Raw genomic sequence first — 26226 nt, forward strand, 5'->3', positions numbered from 1 at the left:
CTGGTCTGTGCATCTTTGCCAGTTAAGATTCATGTATAGTGTTTTATATACGACCTTCTTTCAGTATTTTCAGTCCTGGAATGTCCTTCAAGCCCAGTTCAAGCCTGAACTCTCCAGGCTTTTGCAAACATTTGCACCCTTCTTGGTTTTCCAGACCTGTCTAATCTATCAACCCAATTATATACCCATTTTCAATCAACTAGTCTTAAACCTTTTGACAAGGCCTATACTAGATAGGCTTTTGGTGCCCCTGACCAGACTCCTGATCACTGACTGATTGACTATTCGGGTTTCTGTCATCGAGTCCATCATTTTACTGGAAAAAAATAATGCTGCATGGTGCATTTCTTTTGATGGAATATGTAGAGCCTCCAGCACAGATCTAAACAGAGCTTTAAAAAGAAAAGAAAAAAAAAAACAACTAGTAGTTGGCCAAATGTTTTTCGAGAGAACTCTTCTCACTGCTTTAGTGGTTAGCATGATTTATTATTATTATACAATAAGTTGGTTTAAAAAGTGTATGCCTCTCAGGTCTCATTGTACCTATTTGCTCTGTGGCCTTCCACAGCTTCAAGTTATGATTTGTTTTGTTGGCGGTCACCAAATTAGTGATGGTGATGCCCTGTTTTATTGTTCAAAAGCACTTCATGATGGCGCTGAGTAAACAGACTTTATGAAGATACTTCAGTGCTATACCTGCCTTATAATTAGCATGTATTATTACTATATCCAACTCGTTTACTATACCACTAGCGCATGCTATTACCAAAAATTGTGGCTGCGTCCACTAACTGCTAACATGTCTATATACTTCATATATGTCATGTGGCTGCGTCCACACCTATTGCTTTTATATCCTTTGTTTTATAGTGCTGATAAAATAAAAAACTATTGAAACTAAAAAGTGTATGCCTTGTCTTCCTGCATTGCAACTACTGAAAGTCAATGGGGTTGCATTGTGGCCAACCATGCTGGATTTCTTGCCAATCTTGGATTGTGACAATCCGCAGGTCACAACACGACCCTATTCACTTTGGTGTGGGCCAAAGTTACTAAATTGCCCCAACTTTACGATTAAGCACCAAATCTATTTTACAGGATAATAGACGGAGTAACGTATTCGGGAGTGATTAAAGAAAAAGAGGCTGCTAAGAAACAGTATGAAAAAGCGGTATCAAGGGGTCAAACAGCCGGACTAGTCAGGTAAATGTCACTATGATACAGTAAGCATAAACTGTGAATGTATTGTATGCCCATACACATTAGTCTCGAGTCACATACATCAGCTGCGTCTGGCCAATGTATGTTTTATACCAGAGCTGGACACAATTGATGGGATTAGTGCTATAATCAGTTCCCCAGTTTCTGTACCGTGCTGTAGGAAAACTACATAGGACAATCAGATAGGAACCCAGTTTAAGATACAAATTAGATCTGTCAACAGCCTGCTGTGTTTGGGAGCAGCCTGACTGGAAATTGGGTATGTTGGATATCAGAATGCCTGATCCTTTGTTCTTCATGTTATTGAAAATGTTCACATTTAATTTCATTACTTGCAACAATGTATACACACAGGTTACATATCATCTATGGAGAAACATGCATACATCCTAGCCTCCTCATCCCTGCTACAGAAGAGTCCCATAACACTGCCCATAACAACACCCAGCTAGTTTATAGCTCCTCCCACCCAGATATGCACATAGATATTCCCTATCACTGCCCCTAACAACACCCAGCTAGTCCATAGCTCCTCCCACCCAGATATGCACATAGATATTCCCTATCACTGCCCCTAACAACACCCAGCTAGTCTATAGCTCCTCCCACCCAGCTTGTTACATAGACACTCCCCTATCACTGCCCCTAACAATGTCCAGCTAGTTTATAGCTCCACCCACCCAGCTGGTTACATAGACACTCCCCTATCACTGCCCCTAACAACACCCAGCTAGTTTATAGCTCCTCCTACCCAGCTAGTTACATAGACACTCCCCTATCACTGCCCTTAACAACACCCAGCTAGTTTATAGCTCCTCCCACCTAGCTAGTTACATGGACACTCCCCTATCACTTCCCCTAACAATGTCCAGCTAGTTTATAGCTCTTCCCACCCAGCTAGTTACATAGACACTCCCCTATCACTGCCCCTAACAACACCCAGCTAGTTTATAGCTCCTCCCACCCAGTTAGTTACATAGACACTCCCCTATCACTGCCCTTAACAACACCCAGCTAGTTTATAGTTCCTCCCACCCAGATATGCACATAGATATTCCCTATCACTGCCCCTAACAACGCCCAGCTAGTTTATAGCTCCGCCCACCCAGCTTGTTACATAGACACTCCCCTATCACCGCCCCTAACAACAGCCAGCTAGTTTATAGCTCCTCCCACCTAGCTAGTTACATGGACACTCCCCTATCACTTCCCCTAATAATGTCCAGCTAGTTTATAGCTCCTCCCACCCAGCTAGTTACATAGACACTTTCCTATCACTGCCCCTAACAACACCCAGGTAGTTTATAGCTCCTCCCACCCAGCTAGTTACATAGACACTTTCCTATCACTGCCCCTAACAACACCCAGGTAGTTTATAGCTTCTCCCACCCAGCTAGTTACTGTCACGGATGTACCAAGACATACGGATGTCCCGGAGACAGTGAGTGGTAGGGGATCTGTGAGACTGGCAACACGTGGTTTGATCTGACAGGTTTTCCTTGTGGATCAATAGGTGTCTGTGTTGTTTCCACACCCCTTGCCTCCAGGTCTTTATTATGTGGTCATTTAACCTTCCTTATTTATAGTTGCTTCTCCCACTATACTGTGCGGTTTATAGCTTCTGTGCTTGTGAGTTGTTTGTGGTTGGATCTCAGCTGAGTTCCTGGTGCTTCCATAGCCTCTTTGAAGTTAAGTCTTTCCTTTCCCTTTTTGTATTTTGTTTGGGTTCTGTGTGTTGCATTTCCCTATTGTTTGTATTAGGCCTGAAGTAGACTCCTGTTCGTCCTTCCTTTTGGAGTAACAGGTAGTCTCATCCCTGCCATTAGTACCAGGGTCCTATAAGGCTAGATAGGACTCTAGGTATTCCTGCGTATAAACTCACCTACCTTTGAGGTCTGTTTATACTGGTAGCTAGTCAGGATTTTGGTTAGGGTTTTCACTAGGAGGTGCCCATCTTCCTTCCCTAGTTCTCAGACCTTATTTACTGTTTGCCCCTTCCCTCCTATGCTTGGTGTGGTGTTTCCCTCCCACACCGAAGCGTGACAGTTACATAGACACTCCCCTATTACTGCCCCTAACAATACCCAGCTAGTTTATAGCTCCTCCCACCCAGCTAGTTGCATAGACACTCCAGACATGCACATTGTCATGTGACCATAGCCCAGAACATAAGAGCAATAAAGGCAAAAGAAATATATTGCAAAATTACAGCTTCCTTCATAAATGATTATTTCAACCCCTTCCTAACCTCCCCTGTACATGTATGGCAGAAGTCAGGTCTTTAAACATGATGCCCACTGAGGTGCTGAGCAGGGACACTATAGCCCCAGGATTTCTGGTGTTTAAACAACAGACACCTGGAGCTGAAGTCTGTGATCGGCGATAATGCCGCAAACAGACATTCAATCCCTCAGATGCTGTGGTCAATTGTGGCCACGTGATCTGAAAGGCTGAGATGAAGAAAGCCGTTCATTCTCTGTGGTAGCCTTGAGCTATCTAAAAGGCTACCACAGTGATTGTTTCTATGCAGGTCTCCATAGGAACATAATAAAACTCCCATAGGGTGCAATGGTAATTCATTGCAGGCTATGGGACAAGCAATCTAACGATCACATGTTCAAGTCCTCTAGGGAGAATTAAAATAATAATTGTAAAAAAGTATTTAAAAAAATGAATTGCCCAATTTGCAGTTTTTTCCTTGCTTTACCATCTCAAAAAATTGAATAAAGATTGATCAAAAAGTCACAGACACATATTGGTATCAATAAAAAGTACAGATTGCCCTGCAAAAAATAAGCCCTAACTCAGCTCTATAGATGTAATTGTAAAATTGTTATAGTAGTTAGAATATGCTGATGCAAAAAAAAATCTAAGTTTTTATTTTTTTAACTCTAAAGTGTATGTGTGTGTGTATGTCTGCTAAAGGAATCCGCACAGTCGCATCTACAATCACAATTTGGCACACAGGTACATCAGGTGTCCAGGAAGGCGTTAGACCAGGTCTCAGCTCTCTAGCACGTACCGTTCCTGAGATATTTTCCAAAAAATGCATTAGGCTACTTTCACACTAGAATTTTTACTAGATCCAGCAGGGTTCAGTAAAAACGCTTCTGTTACTGATAATACAACCATCTGCATCCGTTATGAACGGATCCGGTTGTATTATCTTTAATATACCCAAGACGGATCCTTCATGAATTCCATTGAAAGTCAATGGGGGACGGATCCATTTTCTTTTGTGGCAGATTGTGGCAGAGAAAATGGATCCGTCCCCATTGACTTACATTGGGGTTCATGCCGGATCCGTCTTGCTCCGCATCCCAGGACAGAAAGCAAATGACAACATGTTGCGTTTTGCTCTCCGGTCTGGGAACGCAACTAAACGGAAAGGAATGCAGAGGAGCACTCCGTTCTGTTCAGTTCAGTTTTGGTCCTATTGACAATGAATGGGGACAAAACTGAAGCGTTATTTTCCAGTATTGAGCCCCTATGACGAATCTCAATACCGGAAAACTAAAATGCTAGTGTGAAAGTAGCCTTAGCCAATAGAAGCCTGGTCACATGATCCTTATCAGCCAATAGAAGCTTGCAGGCCCTTAGTCTCCACATACACACAGTTTTACACCAGGTTTCCATAACAACCCAGCCGTTTTTCTTCACTGCTGTAGGTCCGCTTTAAAGGGACAGGGCGCTGTGGATGACACTGTTAAGGGAGCAAAGTGCTGTGGAGGTCACAATTCAGGGACAGGTAGGGTGGCCATTAAGGCCACCTTCAAAAGATGGACTTAAAAACTCCTCCCCCAAGTCGAGTACAGAGTTTATGCTCTGAAATAGTAACTTTTTAAAAGGAATGTGTCATCAGAAAAATAACTTTTGTTTAAAGGCTTTGTACACCTTTGGAGGCAAATTTTCTTTATGATTGCATTTTACTCCTTTTGGGCTAAAAATCATTTTTTTCAATTGGTCTTTATTAAAAATATTGAGCCATTCTGTCACAAAGGGTTAACTGTCTAGCTGTGTGAATAGTACTTTTTACTTTCACTTTGTGCTGTCATCTAATAACTCTTATTAGACCCTTAGGCCGGCCTTGTTCACATTTCCGTGTCAGTATTACATATGTGAAAAAAAGGACTTATTTAACCCATGAAGATGTCTGTGATGGATCCGTGGATTGTCTGTGTGTCTGTTTTTATCCTCTGCATGTCATTCGTGATCCATGGACTTTCAAGAGCATTCCCTATCTGTCTTCTGCGAAAAACGGACACACCACAGATGCCATCCGTGTTTTGTCCGTGATTTTAAAGGACTTATAGACTTCAATAGGTGTGCTTGGTCCGCATCACTGACCAAAGTAGTGCATGTCTCCGTGATTTTTTTACTGACCCACAAGCAGTAAAAAATATACTGTGTGAATAGACTCATTTAAATCAATAGGTACGTGTGCTGTCCGCATTTTCCACGGAAAACGGAATGGATGAGGCCTAAGAGGTCATAAACATTTATTTAAGCCACATTCTTATTAGTTAGATAAGAACTGAGTGTTTATAAGGTCAGAGAGCAGAGATAAGGGGCCGATCAGATTAGCTGGCTGACAGAAGAGAGAGAAAATTCTCTGTTAGAGCATCTCAGATCTGTACAGAAAAAAGGATTCCATATTCGTAATAAAAATCAATAAAAAAAAAAATTTGCTCAAAATAAGTACAATGCAATAATAAAAAATGTACATAGCTTTTAAATCATGTTTTAGTGTTAAACATATTTTTAAAGAATTTTAATGATATTATTTTTAATTTGCCATGTCAATATTTATATTCAAAAAATTATAATCCTGCAGTTTTTGCACTGACCACTAAGACTAAGGGCTCATGCCCACAAACAACTGCAAATTGCGGTCCGCAATGCACGGGCACCGACCGTGGAGCAGCCGCATGCGGATCGCGACCCCATTCACTTAAATGGGGTCCGCGATCTGCAACCGAAGGTCCGCACCACAAAAAAGTAGTGCACGCACTACTTTTTTTCGGTGTGGAGGTACGTACAGTAAACCCATGGAAGCACTCGGTAGTGCTTCCGTGGGCTTCCGATCCGTGCCTCCGTTCCGCATCTCCCGGATCGCTGACCCATTCAAGTGAATGGGTCTGCGAACCGTGATGCGGGATGCACACGGCCAGTGCCCAAGTATTGCGGACCCGCCGTATGCGAGCCGCAATACGGCAACGGCCGACACACCTTCGTGGGCATGAGCCCTAAGGGTACTTTCACACTAGCGTTTTTCTTTTCTGGCATTGAGTTCCGTCCTAGCGGCTCTATACCGGAAAAGAACCGATCAGTTTTATCCTAATGCATTCTGAATGGAGAGCAATCCGTTCAGGATGCATCAGGATGTCTTCAGTTCAGTCTTTTTGACTTTTCAGGACGGAGATAATAACGCAGCATGCTACGGTTTTATCTCCAGCCAAAAAAACTGAACACTTGCCTGAATGTCAGATCCGGCATTTTTTTCCATAGGAATGTATTAGCGCCAGATCTGGTATTCTGGTCTGCGCATGCCTTTAAAAATGGATGACACCGGAAAAACGGATCCGGTATTGCAATGCATTTTTCTGACTGATCAGGCATTTTTCAGACTGATCAGGATGCTGAGCAGTCTGAAAAATGCCTGATCAGTCAGAAAAAATGACATCCATTTGCATACAGTTTGCCTGTGGAACTGCCTGCCGGAATCAAACAACGCAAGTGTGAAAGTACCCTTACAAATGACATCAGTTGGCATACGTGTTGCAGGATCCGGCAGTCAGTTCCGGCGACGGAACTGCTTGCCGGATCACTCTGCCGCAAGTGTGAAAGTAGCCTTGCTGCTGTTATCTCCTCATCATTACATGCAGGATTAGAATGACATATATCACCTTTGCATAGATAGCACAGGATCCACCATTCCGAATAAGTGACATCACAGCTTATCTACTCCCTCCTCTGTATACAGTAGGTCACAGAGCATGCCTAGAAAACTCTCCCATAGAAGTCAGTGAGGTGTTGTCGTCCCCCAACACCAACCCCCCCACCGGTCCATTGTGTCTATGCAGCGTACTCAAGTTAGGTTTAGAAATGTTCCTGGGTGTTGTAGTGCAATAGACACTAACCTGAGACAGCTGACTCTCTGCAAGGGCAGGTGATGATGAGAAATGTTCGTGACGCCAGTGCCAATTAAACGGTGGCACGCCGTTTGCTGATAGCAGGAATAACTGAGGAACCACGTGATGTTAAAACAGAATTCAAACTTTAGTAGTCATCATTTAGGGACATGGACGGAAGCGCAGTTCCTTTGAAGACAGTTGATTTTCAATACAGTTGATGCAGGCAATATATATATATATAGCAAGGTGACTTTAGAGTGTTAAACACAGGACTTGCAGTACAGGCAGCTTGCACTCTCTTCCTGACTGATCCTGGAACATAGAAACTCTTCTCCAAGGTCCAATGCCCTAGCTCTGGCGTATATCCTTGGTTTTATCTCTATCAAGTACCTCCTCTGTTGTCTTGAGTACCTCTTGCTTTTCTTGACTTGCCTCTGTCTCTCTCTCAGCTTCCTCAGGCTCTAGAAACTTCTGAACTCCCTTCCTGGCTAGGCCCTAGCCTATTTATACTGAACTGGGGGGCTCCCTCTGCTGGCTGGAATAAAGATTGCCTGCACCAGGCCTAACTGGCTTAAAGGGAAACACACATTACATTCTAATCACCAATGGGAATGCATATGTTGAGTTTCCACACTTAAAATGAAGTATTGAAATTGTCCAAGCAGTGTGGACTGCCACAGCAGGTAACTGAGCACAAATCCACTGTCACAGTGTCGATTCCAAAAATGTCAATCCTCAAATATGATTGTCAATCTTTATCCCATATATGGGACACATCAAGCACAAATAGATAGCCAAGATATGATTAAGATAGTATATCTCCTCCACAGGGCTGTCGGTGCAGTAGGGTTATACACAAGCTTAATGGCTATAGGTATTGATCATGCCGTACGATGAAAGTCAATCCTTTGGGGAGGAATGGTATCTTACCTTCCTTCCTATTCACACAAACGGCTGACGGTGCAAGTTAGTCGTGGACTCGGTCGCAAGCGGTGCAGGTTAATGCCGGCGTCACGCTCCACACTGTTCACGCTGCTAGTCCCGAACTAACGCGGGAGTTGGAGCGGGACTTGATGCGTCCGTGTGTGATAATCCTCCGGCTGGAACAAAGAAGTTACCTCTTCGGTCTGTGTTTGTTTGTTCCTGTAAGGTTGACTGCGGCTGCAGTTGGAAGTAGCGTGGCCACGCTAAAGATCACGGAGGTGCTGCTCACAGGTGTCCGGCCCAGACGCGTTTCGGGAATTAGCCTTCCCTTCCTCAGTGGTGCCTTGACACCTGTGGACCCCCACCTTTTATATCCTGAATGTCACACCAAAACTGTGGATTCCTGGATTTCCATTTTGGAATACGTTTTCCAATTTCTATGCATGCGGTATTCATGCGGTTTTATTTAGCATGTATGCGTTTTCTGTGCTATACAATTCTGCTGTTACATATGGACTTAGAATCAGAAAGCATTTTGTTATATCTACTTGTTAAACAAAGATAAAACATCTTGGGCAATTATTTCATTAACAATAATGTCTTCTATAATATCCAGGTCAGTTCAATTTGTCATCTCTTGTTCTGACCATCTCAAAGGTGAACATATATGTTAAACTATGAATATTTCAATATAAATACATAAAATACATAAAATTACATAAAACATTTAAAATTGTGCCCCCAGCCCCCATACATCCAATCAATACGACATTCAATCAATATGTCCACATGTCTTTTGTTGCACATCTACTTCGCATTCATCTGTCATTGTAATCAGCTCTGACTAGTGGAATTGATGAAGATATAAAAGGGACATTGCTTTAATATAATGGTCGATCATATCTCTGGGGTCCATACCAGATCCCCAATAAATATTCAGTCATGCTCTGTTGGATATATCCAATATGACATATTTTTTATGTTACACAATTTTAAATGTTTTATGTAATTTTATGTATTTTATGTATTTATATTGAAATATTCATAGTTTAACATATATGTTCACCTTTGAGATGGTCAGAACAAGAGATGACAAATTGAACTGACCTGGATATTATAGAAGACATTATTGTTAATGAAATAATTGCCCAAGATGTTTTATCTTTGTTTAACAAGTAGATATAACAAAATGCTTTCTGATTCTAAGTCCATATGTAACAGCAGAATTGTATAGCACAGAAAACGCATACATGCTAAATAAAACCGCATGAATACCGCATGCATAGAAATTGGAAAACGTATTCCAAAATGGAAATCCAGGAATCCACAGTTTTGGTGTGACATTCAGGATATAAAAGGTGGGGGTCCACAGGTGTCAAGGCACCACTGAGGAAGGGAAGGCTAATTCCCGAAACGCGTCTGGGCCGGACACCTGTGAGCAGCACCTCCGTGATCTTTAGCGTGGCCACGCTACTTCCAACTGCAGCCGCAGTCAACCTTACAGGAACAAACAAACACAGACCGAAGAGGTAACTTCTTTGTTCCAGCCGGAGGATTATCACACACGGACGCATCAAGTCCCGCTCCAACTCCCGCGTTAGTTCGGGACTAGCAGCGTGAACAGTGTGGAGCGTGACGCCGGCATTAACCTGCACCGCTTGCGACCGAGTCCACGACTAACTTGCACTGTCAGCCGTTTGTGTGAATAGGAAGGAAGGTAAGATACCATTCCTCCCCAAAGGATTGACTTTCATCGTACGGCATGATCAATACCTATAGCCATTAAGCTTGTGTTTAATCCTACTGCACCGACAGCCCTGTGGAGGAGATATACTATCTTAATCATATCTTGGCTATCTATTTGTGCTTGATGTGTCCCATATATGGGATAAAGATTGACAATCATATTTGAGGATTGACATTTTTGGAATCGACACTGTGACAGTGGATTTGTGCTCAGTTACCTGCTGTGGCAGTCCACACTGCTTGGACAATTTCAATACTTCATTTTAAGTGTGGAAACTCAACATATGCATTCCCATTGGTGATTATAATTTATGTTATGTTTTATATCTATCTTAAATGGTTTTATGACTAGTACATGTATTAATAAATTGATTTAATTAAATTTTATCAAGTCCAAGTGCTTGAGTGCTCACCCACTACCTTTTTATTTATTAACCATACAATTAGAGGGTGGGTGTCCCTCTATTTTGGGTTGGCAGCACCTGACTCCATAATCCGCTTGAAGTGAGCCACCATATTGTATTAATACTCCTTATTCGAAAATCACCTACTTGAGTGAGCTCCTCCAGGCCTTATTATGGACATTTGGCATCATTTAGAGACCAAGAGAAAAAGGGCAGAGACCTATAAATTTTGTGATATTGGGGAGATACAATTGGATAACAGAGACATGACTGATATTTTTCGGGAGCTGGAGGGTCTCCTACAGAGACAATTAAAACAACATTGGGAGATAAGATCCCTACAACAATATCTAGAAAACAATAAAATACCAAAAGGACTCTTGCTGCAGAAGACCCCAGCACAAGACCTATTCAGTGACACATTTGAGGAAGAATGGAATACATTATTGTTCTCAACCTCAGTATCACTGATAAAATTAATTATTAAAAGAAGGACTGAAATGCTGGAGGACTTAAGCAGCAAGATACAAAAAGTCAAAGAACAAACAGATAAATTGCCTAAAAACGATGAATTTTCCAACTGGCAAGAGCGCATATGTAGAGGATTAGATAGGATTGAAAATGACATAATTAATAGGAAAGGGAGGAAACATACAGATCCCCAAAAGAATCCCTATATATTGGATAATAGAGAGAAGATAAATAGACCTAAAGACAATTTATCCAACAATAGGGAAATTAGAGTAGAAGAGACACAAAATAAAAACAAATATGAAGTGACTGTGAGTAATAGATATGATCAATTGTCCTCTGAACAACATTTTTTAGATCACACCCCTGCACATCACAGGACCCGAACGAGACACAAGGAACACACATCCCCTATACACGACAGAGAATCACCTACACATCACTACAATCTGAGGCACAAACATTATCACCCAGCACAATCACTAGAAACCAATCACTATCACAATCACAGGGGTCCCCGAAACCAGTATCACCGAGAACACACAGAGGGAGAAAGACCAGGAGAAGTCACAGGAAGGGAAAGACAACACAGGAGACACCAATAAATGAAGACACCACTATAATTAATTTAAGTTCGGTTCACCTCACGAATTCACAATCACTATTACTACAAAAGGGTCTTAAGTTTGCACCAACTGAAAAATTGGACAAATTTTCAGTCTATATAGGGATCCAAAAATTTATACGGAACCTCTGTTTAAAAAAACACTTCCTAAAAAATCCTATAGGGACAACTGACCCCAAGAATCAATCGACTAAAACTATCCTTAAAAATAGATCAACAATGTTTCCCAGAAATGAAATTAGTGCAGAAATGTCCACTTTCCAGAGGAATGTAGAAGTGGACATACGTAAACTGAATACAAAAGGTCTGGGACAGGGAAACCTAACTAGACACGAACGCCACTCCATAAAACAATTACAGAAAAATGAAAATATTACCATACGCCCCGCAGACAAGGGGGGGGGAACTGTAATAATGAATACGGCTGATTACAATGATGAATGTCTGCGACAACTTAGAGATGTGCAGACATATGAGATGTTGAAAAATGACCCGCTGGAGCATTTTGATGGGGAACTCAGGATGCTGTGTAAGAGGGGATTGGATTCAGCTGTTATTTCAAGTCAAGAACATGACTTTATCTTGGGGACACAGAGGAAACTACCAGTTTTCTACTGTCTCCCCAAGGTCCATAAATGCATGCTGAGACCACCTGGTAGACCGATAGTCTCAGGTATAGGTTCTATATCTTCAAATTTGTCAAAATATATTGACGTACAGCTTCAACCGATTGTGAAAAAAACTAGTTCATATATTAAAGACACTACCCATATCATACAAACATTAGAAGAACTGACAGTAGAACCAGAGTGGATTATGGGAACACTCGATATACAATCTCTATATACCATAATCGATCACCAACAAGGGATGTCAGCGATTCGAGAACAAATAAAAAGAGACGGTACAATAAGTGAGAAACACACGGAGTTTATTATAGAGGGTATTGGGTACATTTTAGCCCACAACTATTTTTATTTTGAGGGCCAGTTTTACCTACAGAAATGTGGAACCGCCATGGGGACCAGATTCGCCCCGAGTTATGCAAATTTATTTTTGGCAGAATGGGAAGAAACCATCATTAAACCCAAACTCGGGGTGGATCTGGCCCTATGGCGTAGATTCATAGACGATATCATTTTTGTTTGGAAAGGTAATAGAGAGTCACTGGAAATATTTCTGAATGAGCTAAATATTAACTCAATAAACCTAAAGTTCACCTCCAATATTATGGAAATGGTTGAATTCTTGGATCTTAAAATCAGGAAAGAGGGCAATAAATATATATGTAGCACATTTACCAAACCGACATCCAAAAATAGTTTTATTCAGTTCTCCAGCTGCCATCTGCCGAATTGGCTGATTAATATCCCTGTTGGCCAGTTCGGTAGAATCAAGAGAAATTGTACACAAGAAGGTGATTTTGAGATGGAAGCTGTAAAAATGAAGAATCAGTTTTTAAATAGACAATACCCAGAGAAAATCTTAGACGAAGCAATAGAAAAAACAAGAAATAAAGACAGACAAACTTGGTTCCAGGAGAAAGAACTAACAAATAAAAAGACACAAGAAGGAGGCATAATTAATACTAGAATGATACTTCCCTTCAGTAATAATTATAAGAGATTGCAGAAAATCATCAGAACCCATTGGCATCATATTTTGAGTGATCGGGTGATCGGCCATTTAATGCCCACTGGGCCTCTTTTAACATTTACGAAAGCCCCTAACTTGGGACTCAAAATAGCCCCATCAATCAAAAAACCAACGAAACAGGTCAATACAACCATAGATACCTGGATGAAATTAAAAGGTTTTTTCAAATGTGGTAGGTGTATGGCCTGTAAGATCTCCCCGACACCGAGGAAAATATCAACAATTGCCTCCACACAGAATAGATATAAATGGGAGATAAAGGAATGTCTGACCTGCAATACCGCTGGCGTGGTCTACCTGATCCAATGCCCTTGTAAAAGACAGTATATAGGACGTACCAAACGCCCCCTGAAAACCAGACTGGCCGAACACATCTCCAATATCCGTAAGGGATATGAGAAACATTGTCTTTCAAGACATTATAGAGATGTTCACAATAAAGATCCGTCCAGTCTCGTTTTCACGGCATTGGAGAAGGTAGACATACACTGGCGTGGTGGGAACTACATCAAACAGATGTCTAGGATGGAATCAAGACGCATCTATGAGTTCGGATCTATGCTACCAGCCGGCTTAAATGCAGACCTCGAGATTTTTGGGTTCTTGTAGGCTGGGTGCCCCATATCCGACTCATACGCCGCAGTTGGGTCGTTTACCGACACTGCGTCGTGGACTCGGTCTGGGGCCCCCAGCCCCCATACATCCAATCAATACGACATTCAATCAATATGTCCACATGTCTTTTGTTGCACATCTACTTCGCATTCATCTGTCATTGTAATCAGCTCTGACTAGTGGAATTGATGAAGATATAAAAGGGACATTGCTTTAATATAATGGTCGATCATATCTCTGGGGTCCATACCAGATCCCCAATAAATATTCAGTCATGCTCTGTTGGATATATCCAATATGACATATTTTTTATATTTTTTATGTTACACAATTTTAAATGTTTTATGTAATTTTATGTATTTTATGTATTTATATTGAAATATTCATAGTTTAACATATATGTTCACCTTTGAGATGGTCAGAACAAGAGATGACAAATTGAACTGACCTGGATATTATAGAAGACATTATTGTTAATGAAATAATTGCCCAAGATGTTTTATCTTTGTTTAACAAGTAGATATAACAAAATGCTTTCTGATTCTAAGTCCATATGTAACAGCAGAATTGTATAGCACAGAAAACGCATACATGCTAAATAAAACCGCATGAATACCGCATGCATAGAAATTGGAAAACGTATTCCAAAATGGAAATCCAGGAATCCACAGTTTTGGTGTGACATTCAGGATATAAAAGGTGGGGGTCCACAGGTGTCAAGGCACCACTGAGGAAGGGAAGGCTAATTCCCGAAACGCGTCTGGGCCGGACACCTGTGAGCAGCACCTCCGTGATCTTTAGCGTGGCCACGCTACTTCCAACTGCAGCCGCAGTCAACCTTACAGGAACAAACAAACACAGACCGAAGAGGTAACTTCTTTGTTCCAGCCGGAGGATTATCACACACGGACGCATCAAGTCCCGCTCCAACTCCCGCGTTAGTTCGGGACTAGCAGCGTGAACAGTGTGGAGCGTGACGCCGGCATTAACCTGCACCGCTTGCGACCGAGTCCACGACTAACTTGCACCGTCAGCCGTTTGTGTGAATAGGAAGGAAGGTAAGATACCATTCCTCCCCAAAGGATTGACTTTCATCGTACGGCATGATCAATACCTATAGCTATTAAGCTTGTGTTTAATCCTACTGCACCGACAGCCCTGTGGAGGAGATATACTATCTTAATCATATCTTGGCTATCTATTTGTGCTTGATGTGTCCCATATATGGGATAAAGATTGACAATCATATTTGAGGATTGACATTTTTGGAATCGACACTGTGACAGTGGATTTGTGCTCAGTTACCTGCTGTGGCAGTCCACACTGCTTGGACAATTTCAATACTTCATTTTAAGTGTGGAAACTCAACATATGCATTCCCATTGGTGATTATAATTTATGTTATGTTTTATATCTATCTTAAATGGTTTTATGACTAGTACATGTATCAATAAATTGATTTAATTAAATTTTATCAAGTCCAAGTGCTTGAGTGCTCACCCACTACCTTTTTATTTATTAACCATACAATTAGAGGGTGGGTGTCCCTCTATTTTGGGTTGGCAGCACCTGACTCCATAATCCGCTTGAAGTGAGCCACCATATTGTATTAATACACATTACATTCTAGCAGTGTCGGGTAACCTACCCGTCTGCTGCACACCCCCAGACTTTAACGTGAGTAAGGCCTCGTACTCACACACCTTCCTGAACCGGCATAACATGGTACATAACATATGCATTCCATTATAAATACAATAAATAATTATTTAACATTTGTAACTCAATGAACAAATGACACAAGGGAAAGGGGCGTCTTCTTGCTTCTTAGGCACGGCCGCTGACCTGGCACAGCGGACTTAGGGTGAACCAGGTTAGTCCATTGTCTTTGGTGACAGTATAATAACAGAACTACCCAGGAGTTTCTTGTGGGTGTATCACAGGCAAGGGCTCACGTGGGGGAGTCCATTCTTGCGCACAAATGTCCAGCAAGGCATTACCAGTAGCAACTGTTTGGGAGGAGACACCACCAGAATAGTCAAAGTCTCCTAAACGGACTGGCGGGCGTCCCCTGGTCATCCGGGTAGACCTTCTCAATATAGGGGTCTCTTCTTCCCTTAGCAACGAGGTAGAAGAGAGAGAAACAACAGGAGGGTCTCCATCAGTGAGATCTTGGTCAGGAACAACAATATCCACTACAGGGGGAACTGGATCCGGGGCATCTCGAACCGGCTCTTCTGGAGGTGAAGATACAGTAGGTGCTGGAGCGGGCACCAACAAGTTCAGCCACGGTGTCAGAAGCCAATGCATGGGATCAGCGTCATATCTTAGATTACTGACAGCCTGCATAGGATCCTCGGGCTGTATTGCTGACTCTGACACAGGATATTCAGATCCAGAACTCTCGGCACTGGGTTCTGGTGTCAGGCAGAGCTTTAACCGGTTTCGGTGTACAATTTGGGATCCCTTGCCTTCCCGGGTGATCTCATAAGTGTGAGTTCCAACATTTGGGATTGCAGTGACAACATAGGGACTTCGCTCCCATTTACTGTCCAGTTTACTGGTACGGCGGTTATTCTTTAACCATACCACGGCCCCTATTGTCAAGGGTTCTGCATGGGCTGCTTGATCATAGTCTCTCTGCTGTCGGTCCCTAGCATAGTCCATACGTTCCTGAACAATGGCTTTGGCTGTATTCAATCGCCTTTGATGTTTAGCAACCCAGTCGGTGTTAGGTAATGGGTTAATGCAATCAGGTACGTGTATGTCCAATGAATGATCAGCAGGCAATGTCCCTTGGCGCCCAAACATCAAGTAAAAAGGGGTATACCCGGTGGAACAATGTATGGTATGATTGTATGTGAACATGAGCTGTGGCAACAGATTAAGCCAATCTCCTCTGGTTTCAGGAGGCACGGCCCTCAGCATCTCTATCAAGGTCTGATTCATTTTTTCACATAATCCATTACCTTGAGGATGGTAGGCCGTTGTCCGGATCTTCTTACAGTTGTGTAAGCGGCACAGTTCATGGAACAGATGGGACTCAAAAGCAGGTCCTTGATCGGTGAGGATCTTTTCTGGACATCCGTAGGGCAGGAGGAAGTGCTTCCAGAACAGTTCGGCTGTAGTCTGGGCTGTCTGGTCTCTCACAGGCACCGCTACAACAAACTTAGTGAAATGGTCAATAATAGTCATGGCATAAGCATACCCTGAGCGACTAGGCTCCAGTTTCACATGGTCGATGGCGACAAGTTCAAGAGGACGAGTACTTACAATGGGTCTCAGTGGTGCCCTCTGATCATGGTGCTCACTTCGTTTTAAGGCACAGGCTACACACTCCCGACACCACTTCTCCATGTCTTCTCTCATGCCCACCCAGTAAAACCGCTGGCAGGTAGTAGCCTCAGTCTTTTGGACCCCAAAGTGACCGGATTGATTGTGGTACATCTCCAACACCATACCTGCATCTCGTCGGGGTATGAGAATCTGGTGCACTCTCTCGTTGGACACTGGGTCTAGGCTTCTCCGTAGCAATAGGCCCTTTTGTATGAAGAGTTGATGGCGCTGTCTCCACAGTTCGATGAGCTCAGGATCTGCACTCTTACGCCGAATCCTCTCAGGGGCTCTGCCACTAGTAATGAAGTCCAACAACTCACCCAGCACTCTACTTTCAGACTGTAGTTTCACCCACCTTTCTTCTTTAGGATCAGGCCTACTGGAGGGTGAAGGAACTGCAGCTCTGTCATTGGTAGCTCGAGCCTGATCCTGTTGAGCAAATTTGTTATAGAAAGCCGGCATCTCTACACCTTCCCAAGCATCTCGCACATCATCAGGAGCTGTCTCTGTGGGAAGCCTGGATAAAGCATCAGCATTATCATTAGTACGTCCAGCACGATATTTTACAGAGAAATCATAGTTGGCGAGGCGAGAGGCCCATCTCTGCTCCAAGGCCCCTAATTTAGCTGTATTTAGATGTGCCAGAGGGTTATTGTCAGTGAATGCAATGAACGTGGTGGCGGCTAGATAATCCTTGAATTTTTCTGTCACTGCCCACACTAATGCCAGGAACTCTAGTTTGAAGGAACTATAATTCTGGTCATTTTTCTCAGCTCCTTTCAGGGAGCGGCTTGCATAAGCTATCACTCTTTCTTTTCCCTCTTGGATCTGGGCTAACACAGCTCCCAGGCCTCGCTTGCTAGCATCAGTATACAGATGGAAGGACTTGCTGTAGTCTGGATAACCTAACACAGGAGGCTCGGTCAGTTTCTTTTTTAGCAATTGGAACGCTATCTCTCTTTCCTCATTCCACTCAATGGGCACCGGAGTTCTAGGACTTTTCTTGGGTTGCCCCCTCAAGAGCTCCTAGATAGGATCCGCTATTTGAGCAAAATGGTGGATAAAACGTCTATAGTAGCCGGCAAAACCAAGGAAACCCCTCACTTCCTTGACGGTAGTAGGAACCGGCCAATTACGGACAGCCGCTAGCTTATCAGGGTCAGGTTGCACGCCCTCTCCGCTGACCACATGCCCCAGGTATCTTACTGCAGGTTTGAGCAGGTGACACTAGGATGGCTTTACCTTCAAGCCATATTTGATAAGGATTTCAAATACTTCTGCCAAATGTTTCAGATGGTCTTCATATGTTTTTGAGTACACAATGACGTCATCTAGATACAGCAGCACTGTTTCGAAGTTTTTGTGACCCAAACACCGTTCCATTAGTCTCTGGAAAGTTCCTGGGGCATTACATAGCCCGAACGGCATACAATTGAATTCGAACAGGCCCATGGGAGTAGTGAAAGCAGTCTTTTCCCTATCTGCAGGGGCCATGGGTACTTGCCACTGGTCAAGTCCAAGGTGGAGAAATAGGCGGAGGAGCCCAGAGCAGTTAGTGACTCCTCAATGCGGGGCAGTGGGTATGCATCTTTGTGGGTTATTTGATTAATTTTCCTATAATCCACACAGAAACGGATACCACCATCCTTTTTCTTTACAAGGACCAGGGGTGCAGCCCACGGACTACGGCTGTCCCGGATTACATTAGAGTCTTTCATCTCTTGGATCATTTCTTTTACAGTCTGATATGAAGTAGGCGGTAAGGGTCTGTATCTCTCCTTGATAGGAGGATGAGAGCCAGTAGGTATGGTGTGTTGTATGGCACTCACCTCTCCATAATCAGTAGCATGCTTACTGAAGGCCTGGTGGTACTCTTCGACCAGCTGTAGGATCCCTTCTTGTTGATGTTGGGGGGTAGTCTCGTCCCCTACATGGAGCTCTTCCCACCAGGGCACTTGTGGCTGGGTCACTGACGGGCGTCCACTGCCTGCAGCTGGCGGCTTTTCTGTCACTGGAAGACGAATGATGTCTTGGAAGGACACCTGGGACAGCTGGGCAACACGGCAATGCTTAGTAAGCGCAACAGGATGATCACTCAGGTTAATCAGACGGACAGGTACTTTACCTTGGGAGACGTTCACCAGGCACTTGGCAGCTCTCACATAAGGGTAATCCTCCATCTGGATTGGTTCTACCAGGGCTGGATAATCTCGGCCTTGGACTCCCAGGACAGCACGACACCATAAAAGAGTTTGAGAATTAGGAGGCAAAGTCACAGGCTTAATATCACTAATCCTGGCAGTACAAATTTCTCCTTTCCCATTAGCAAACCTCTGCTGGGCACTTAACACCATAATAGTCTTTTGAATCACCCTCTTGGATGCAGAGGAAGCAGTGGGTAAAGTCTGGTGTAATACGGCAAGTATTTCTGAATAACAGTTTTTGAAGACATTGGTGCCTAGAATGACAGGATGTCCTCCTCTGTCGCCGGCCTGTACTACTATCACCCCCTGTTGCGGTAAGGTTACTTCTCCCACCTGCAGGGTGGGTTCCCAGTATCCATGAATCTTTACTGGTTTGCCATTGCTGGCGATAATTTCCACCCAGGATTCAGGCGGCTGGGTCAATTGGTTGGTGTCCCAGAATCTTTCAAAGGCGGGCAGCTGAATAGTAGTGACCTGAGACCCAGTATCTAATAGGGCTTCAAAGGGGACCCCGTTGATCTCTATATTGATTTTAGGATGGGATCCTACATAACGTGGCATCCAATTTGGATCCTCTGGACCTAGTGTTCTACCTCCCGAGGGGTGGTCCTCAGCCTCAGGGGTTGCCCGTTTAACTGCCAGCACGTGGATTCTGTGTGTCCCAGCTTTTTGCAGTATGTACACACGGGCCGCTTGCGATCTCTATTACGCCTCCCAGGATCCCTGGGGTGAGTCTCTTGGTAAGGAGGTGGGAACGGCCTAGGAGGTGACAGGAATTCTTCTTCTGTCATTATGGGTTTTTCCCATTCCTCTATTTTTCTGCACACTTTCTCTAGACTTTTAGTGAGGTGATTTACTTGCTCTGTCAGCATGGCAATAGTATCGGTAGCTGACACTTGAACAGCTTGACCGGCCTGAGCTTGGTTAGAGATAAGCGGTTTTGGCCTGCAGGCTGATGACTCAGGTGGGGTGCTCAACTCCGTAGATACTGCTGACCCCAGAATTTTTATAGCCAGTTCTTTAAAGTCCAGAAAGGCACTGTTAGGGTGCTGGGCGGACAGCATCTTTAATTGGGTCCTTATTTGCTCACTAGACACCCCGTTGATAAATTGTTCCCTCAGGGTCTGGTCCTGGTTATCAGCCTCTTTGGGATCTATCTGAATTACAGCCCCTAAAGCCTCCTGAAGTGATAGAGCATAGTCACGGAGGGACTCACCGGACTTCTGTTTCTTGCCAAAGAAGTGCATCTTTATCTCTGAGGCAGTCCTAGTTTCAAAAGTGGCCCTGAGGCGGGTGAATATCTGCTCTAGAGTACTCTGCTCAGTAGCAGGCCAGGATAATACCTCCCTGCGGGCAGCTCCCTCCAGTTGCGCTAGCAGGATTTCCATTTGCTGATCGGCATTTATGGGGTACAGTTTGAATAATGCCAGCAACTTTTCTTTAAAGTCTCTTAGGGTATGGGTCTCTCCTTTATAGCGGGGAAACCATGGGGCCCCGAAATAGTAAGGCATGGTAAAGGGCATCATGCTGGGGGCTATAGAATGATTAGGAGCCGCAAGCTCTCCCGGGGCCGGCTGCTCGGGAACTCCAGGTTCTGACATGTTAGCTTATTGCGATGTGGCTGCTGGTGACTAAAGGGGCCGGAACAATCCCCTTCCCTCCGGTTACAAGTTCTTACCGGTATCGCCGGGCTTGCGCAGGCCAAGTCTCGAGAGATTCCGGACGTCCTGAGTACGCGATGACGTAGAAGAAACCGGGCCGCGGCGGTGCGATGATGACGAGGGGCGGGATTCTCTATGTCTTTGCAGGGATCCGCCCACGAAGGTCCTCAGCAGCGCGGGAAACTTTACTCCAGGCGGCCGGTGGCCATCTTGGTCCCCATTCCCTGACAGCAAGCAGGGTTGTTGAAAAGTCCATAAAACCACACTCCGGTGTGGCGATTTTCTTCCTCTTGATAGCGCAACACTGCACAGCGCTTTTTAGCGGTTTTAGGCACACTTTAGGTATGTTTTTCAGTCCACAAAGTCCACTTTAATAAAACAGGCAATTTGTCACTTTGGTCACAGGGCAACTGTATAAGGCACAAAGTTCACGCTTCTTGCACTAGAAAGCGTGCGTATCCTGTTCGTGACGCCAAAAGAGAGGTGCAGCGTACTCAAGTTAGGTTTAGAAATGTTCCTGGGTGTTGTAGTGCAATAGACACTAACCTGAGACGGCTGACTCTCTGCAAGGGCAGGTGATGATGAGAAATGTTCGTGACGCCAGTGCCAATTAAACGGTGGCACGCCGTTTGCTGATAGCAGGAATAACTGAGGAACCACGTGATGTTAAAACAGAATTCAAACTTTAGTAGTCATCATTTAGGGACATGGACGGAAGCGCAGTTCCTTTGAAGACAGTTGATTTTCAATACAGTTGATGCAGGCAATATATATATATATAGCAAGGTGACTTTAGAGTGTTAAACACAGGACTTGCAGTACAGGCAGCTTGCACTCTCTTCCTGACTGATCCTGGAACATAGAAACTCTTCTCCAAGGTCCAATGCCCTAGCTCTGGCGTATATCCTTGGTTTTATCTCTATCAAGTACCTCCTCTGTTGTCTTGAGTACCTCTTGCTTTTCTTGACTTGCCTCTGTCTCTCTCTCAGCTTCCTCAGGCTCTAGAAACTTCTGAACTCCCTTCCTGGCTAGGCCCAAGCCTATTTATACTGAACTGGGGGGCTCCCTCTGCTGGCTGGAATAAAGATTGCCTGCACCAGGCCTAACTGGCTTAAAGGGAAACACACATTACATTCTAGCAGTGTCGGGTAACCTACCCGTATGCTGCATCTATGACCCATGGTTTCTGCTGTAAAGCATCTCTCTAAATGCTGTTAACAGTTTGGGCAAGATGGTCGCCCCCCTAATCATGTTCAGGAAATAGAATCAAAAAATCTGTAATCAGAAAAAAAATATAAGAAAAAAGGATATATGTTGCTATCTGGTTTTAACTGTCAGAATAAAAAAATTGTTGACACATTCCCTTTAATGAAGTAACTGTCTACATCCGCTTTTCAGTAAATTAGGAACTGGGTGAAGCTCCGAAGCAGACGCTTGTCATACCATTTGCGTGTTTTGTCTGTATTCATTATAATTGCCTTTGTTCTACAGGAACAATTTAGGAGAAAAAAAATGTAATCTCTTTATTATTGAGTGATTTAAGTCCCTATGAAGTTATCGCCCTCTAGTGGCAGCTACAGGCAGTCTCATACAGTCTTTGAAGTTTTTTTTATTTTTATTTAAATCACAGCATGGGGAAAAAACATGAGTTAAGCCACTGACAAAATGTGAGGTTCAAAATAAGTATGCATTTTTCTGGCATATTGGATGGAAGTCTAAGAACCACTGTTTAATAGAGTAACACTGTACATCATTTTATAAATACTGTGGATAATCTAATAAAATAATGTTCAATATTTATGTAAATACTGTAAATATTGAAAATTAATTCATGAATATTGAGAATGGCAGTACAACATTTAGCTTCCATGTGGCTATGCAGCACCATTTTTATAGATTCTTTATTTATGGGGATGGAGGCTTCGGCAATCTTATGATCCATGTTACTCTGGCCTATGCTCATTATTACTGCCTTGATGACTTGGGCTTCCTTTGCTTTCTTCTGTTTACTACCTCCACAAATGAAAGGGAACCTGTCATCAACTTTATGCTGACTGTACTTAGAGCAGTATAAAGTAGTGACAGAAATGCTGATCTCAGCGGTGTGTCACTCATGAGCTAAAAGTAAGTGGTTGCTGAGAACCAGCATCATAATCATTGCAGCCCAGGCCTTGAAAAGAGTCCAGTCTACCTGAGAAGAGTCATGGTTATCCATAATCTCCTGCTCTCTCCCTGTCTATCTGCTGATGATTGGCAGTTCTCTTCTAGAGAGAAAGGGAGAAAACTAGGTAGAAGACTGTCAGTCATCAGCAGGTGGGCGGGAGAGCAGGAATTCATGAATAACCAGGACTCTTCTCAGGTGACCGGGACTCTTTTCCAGGCCCAATCTGCAATGATTGTGATGTTGGTTCGCGGCAACCACTTACTTTTAACTTTTAAAATCTACTTTATACTGCCGTTATTATGGGCAGCATAAAGTTGATGACAGGTTCCCTTTAATGTTAGGGTTAAATATTAGGATGAAACAATAGAAGGTCGGTGGATACATGAGCTGTCCACGTCAACCATTGACAGAGGTGTGTAAGAGGCCTAATTGTTATGTATGAGACTTATATGAACATGTGGATGATTTACTCAGGGCCTCTGGAAGGAAGACGGAGAAGTTCACTGTGTCTGTTAATGTGGCTCCAGAAAGTAAAGTCACATTTGAGTTGGTCTATGAAGAAATGCTGAAACGTCGCCTTGGAAAGTATGAGATGTTCATCAAAGTTCAGCCAAAAACTCTTGTTAAAAGCTTTCAGGTGAAGTCTATGAAATATTAATATAATCCAAATTGTGTATTTTTCCTCCTGCCTGTAGACAAATACAAATAGTAAAGCTGTGTCAATGTGCTAGAGGCAAGTTTTGGACCTTAATGGCTTGGACTTGGACAGTGCAAGGCCCAGTTCACACTTCAGTTATTTGGTCAGTTATTTCTATCAGTTATTGTGAGCCAAAACCCGTAGTGAAGCCTCCACAGAGATCAGGTGTAATGGAAAGATCTTCACCTGTTCAGTGTTTTTGACCCACACCTGGTTTTGGCTCACAATAACTGATGGAAAAAACTGGCCACACAACTGAAGTGTGAACTCAGCCTAATCGGTACTTTCTTTAGTTAAAGAGGTTGTCCAGGTTCAGAGCTGAACCCGGACATATCCCCTTCTTCCCCCACTCTTTTTGTTTGTATTTTTACACTGCTGGGCGGTGGATTCTGCCTAGTAGTGTTTCCGGTGACGTCATCAGCACTGATGGGCGGGCTGTAGCTCTGCTCTAGCCGTTTTACAGGCTAGGGAAGTGCTAAAACCCGCCCATTAGTGTCAGTGACATCACCAGCCTCACTGCTAAGCAGAAGCCTGCGCCTAGCTTACCCATGGAGAGCCTGGTACATCACAGGATCTCCAGAAAAGCCCTTGCCCTGCTCGATTTATCGCAGGGCAAGGGAGAGCATCAGAGCATAAAATGTCAGAGGGGCTGAGTGGGGGGAGAAGGGGATATGTCCGGGTTCAGCTCTGAATCCGGACAACCGCTTTATCATATCAAACAAGATATCAGACATATGCATACGGTTATTGTTTCATGAAGCATGAGAATGCTTTTCACCCATCCCCAACGATTAATGGGGTTGTCTGATGGAATAAAATGTTCAGAAAAGGGCTACAATGATAAAAAATAAATTAAAAAAAAGACGTTAACAATCTCCTTCCACGGCCATTCTGATGCTTACACGAAATTCGCTATCAGCCAATCACTGACTGAGGTAAGTGGCCGCTGTGCCTAATGACTGGCTGAGCAGATATTTCCTGCCATTTCATGTGTGTAGAGATGGGAACAAGAAGAGGAGACCGACAGGCCCCCAGTGAGAATCAGAATGGCAGTGGTGGTGGATTGGTGAGATGAATAATGCTTCTGTTATTTTTTAACCCATTCTGCGCCTACTTTAAAAAAGTTTTAACCCCTTTAACAGTTCAGCTCTGCATATTTAGAATGGAAGCTATTTACAAGCATAAGCCCTCCACGTACTTACCAAAAAGTTAGGGAAGGATGTGTTTGCAATAAAACAGAATGATTTTTAACTACTTAACCACCACTAAAAGAGTTGCTTATTTACCTGCTTCCCGGCACTGGCTCCCTGCTTCTTCTCCTCCCGGCCTGTGATGCTCTGCTGAGCTCCCTAACTTGACATCGCCGCAGCCGATCACTGGTCGCGACTGTGATTGGCTCCCCTTACTTCATGACAAATGGTCACATGACACAAGGGGAACCAGTCAACCCCCCTCCAACCTTTCATTCTTGCACAGCCCCTTCAAGCCGAAAACAAAATAGAACATAATAAGCATGTATACACTAAGGCAAGGATGAGGTTCTGGAAATCCTCTGTAATATTGTCCTCAGTCCAGAGAACTGCAGTTTACCAGTTGAATTTTATATATATTGTCCTAATTAATTTTTTTCTCATTTAGATTGAAGTAGACATATATGAAGGACAAGGGATCAGCTTTCTAGATGCTCAAGCATCTTTCATAACCAATGACCTGCAATCTGCTATCAAAAAATCTATTTTTGGTGAACAGGTAATTTTTTGTGCGCTATGCAGTAGTAAAAATTACTATAAATTCAACATCATAGTATGCAAAAAATGTACAGAAACATATTAGTAGCTGGCTTTCTAACATTTATGCACTCACAAAAAAGTGAACACAACAAGAATGAGTTGTTGGGAGTGAATGAAACTTTGTATGTGTGAATGTAATGAGGATGTACTGTATGTAAGTGATTATAATATTAGAGTCAAATGAATGTTTTATTAGTGGTTTTTGTACGCTATCATCTTTTCAGAAGCGCAGGTATTATTTATTAGGTCCACAACCTCCTGAAAGTTCGGAATGTTTGGAGATTTCCAGTAGCGGGTGAGTACTAATTTGGTGGATAGTAAGACATGCGCCATAATGTAACGGACAGATACTGGGTAATCTGCTAAGTTATGAAAAAGCAGAGTTAAGCCAGGTGTAGGGGAGAGTGTTTTACCTGTAACAGAGGTTAGTAGATTATAGCTATCTTTCCATATTGAAGTGATCACAGGGCAGGACCAGAGAATACGGTATAAAGTTCCCCTTTCCCCACATCCCCTCTAACACATATGGGATGAGCCCGGGTACAAAATGCTTAACCTATCAGGTGTGAGGTACCAGC

The 26226-nt window shown here is 43.3% G+C and overlaps 1 protein-coding gene across 3 annotated transcripts in view; it reads left to right on the forward strand.

Moving 5' to 3' along the window:
- Positions 1 to 26226, forward strand: part of LOC120978607 (inter-alpha-trypsin inhibitor heavy chain H3-like) — a 110344-nt gene that overhangs the window by 23741 nt on the left and 60377 nt on the right. For all 3 annotated transcript variants that reach the window (XM_040406852.1, XM_040406853.1, XM_040406854.1), the window contains exons 5-7: positions 1099 to 1203; positions 23636 to 23798; positions 25497 to 25607. In XM_040406852.1, coding sequence (XP_040262786.1) covers positions 1099 to 1203; positions 23636 to 23798; positions 25497 to 25607 — 379 coding nt within the window. The remainder of the gene's footprint in view (positions 1 to 1098; positions 1204 to 23635; positions 23799 to 25496; positions 25608 to 26226) is intronic.

This window comes from Bufo bufo, chromosome 9, assembly GCF_905171765.1.
Source record: "Bufo bufo chromosome 9, aBufBuf1.1, whole genome shotgun sequence".
NCBI classification, from domain to species: Eukaryota; Metazoa; Chordata; class Amphibia; order Anura; family Bufonidae; genus Bufo; species Bufo bufo.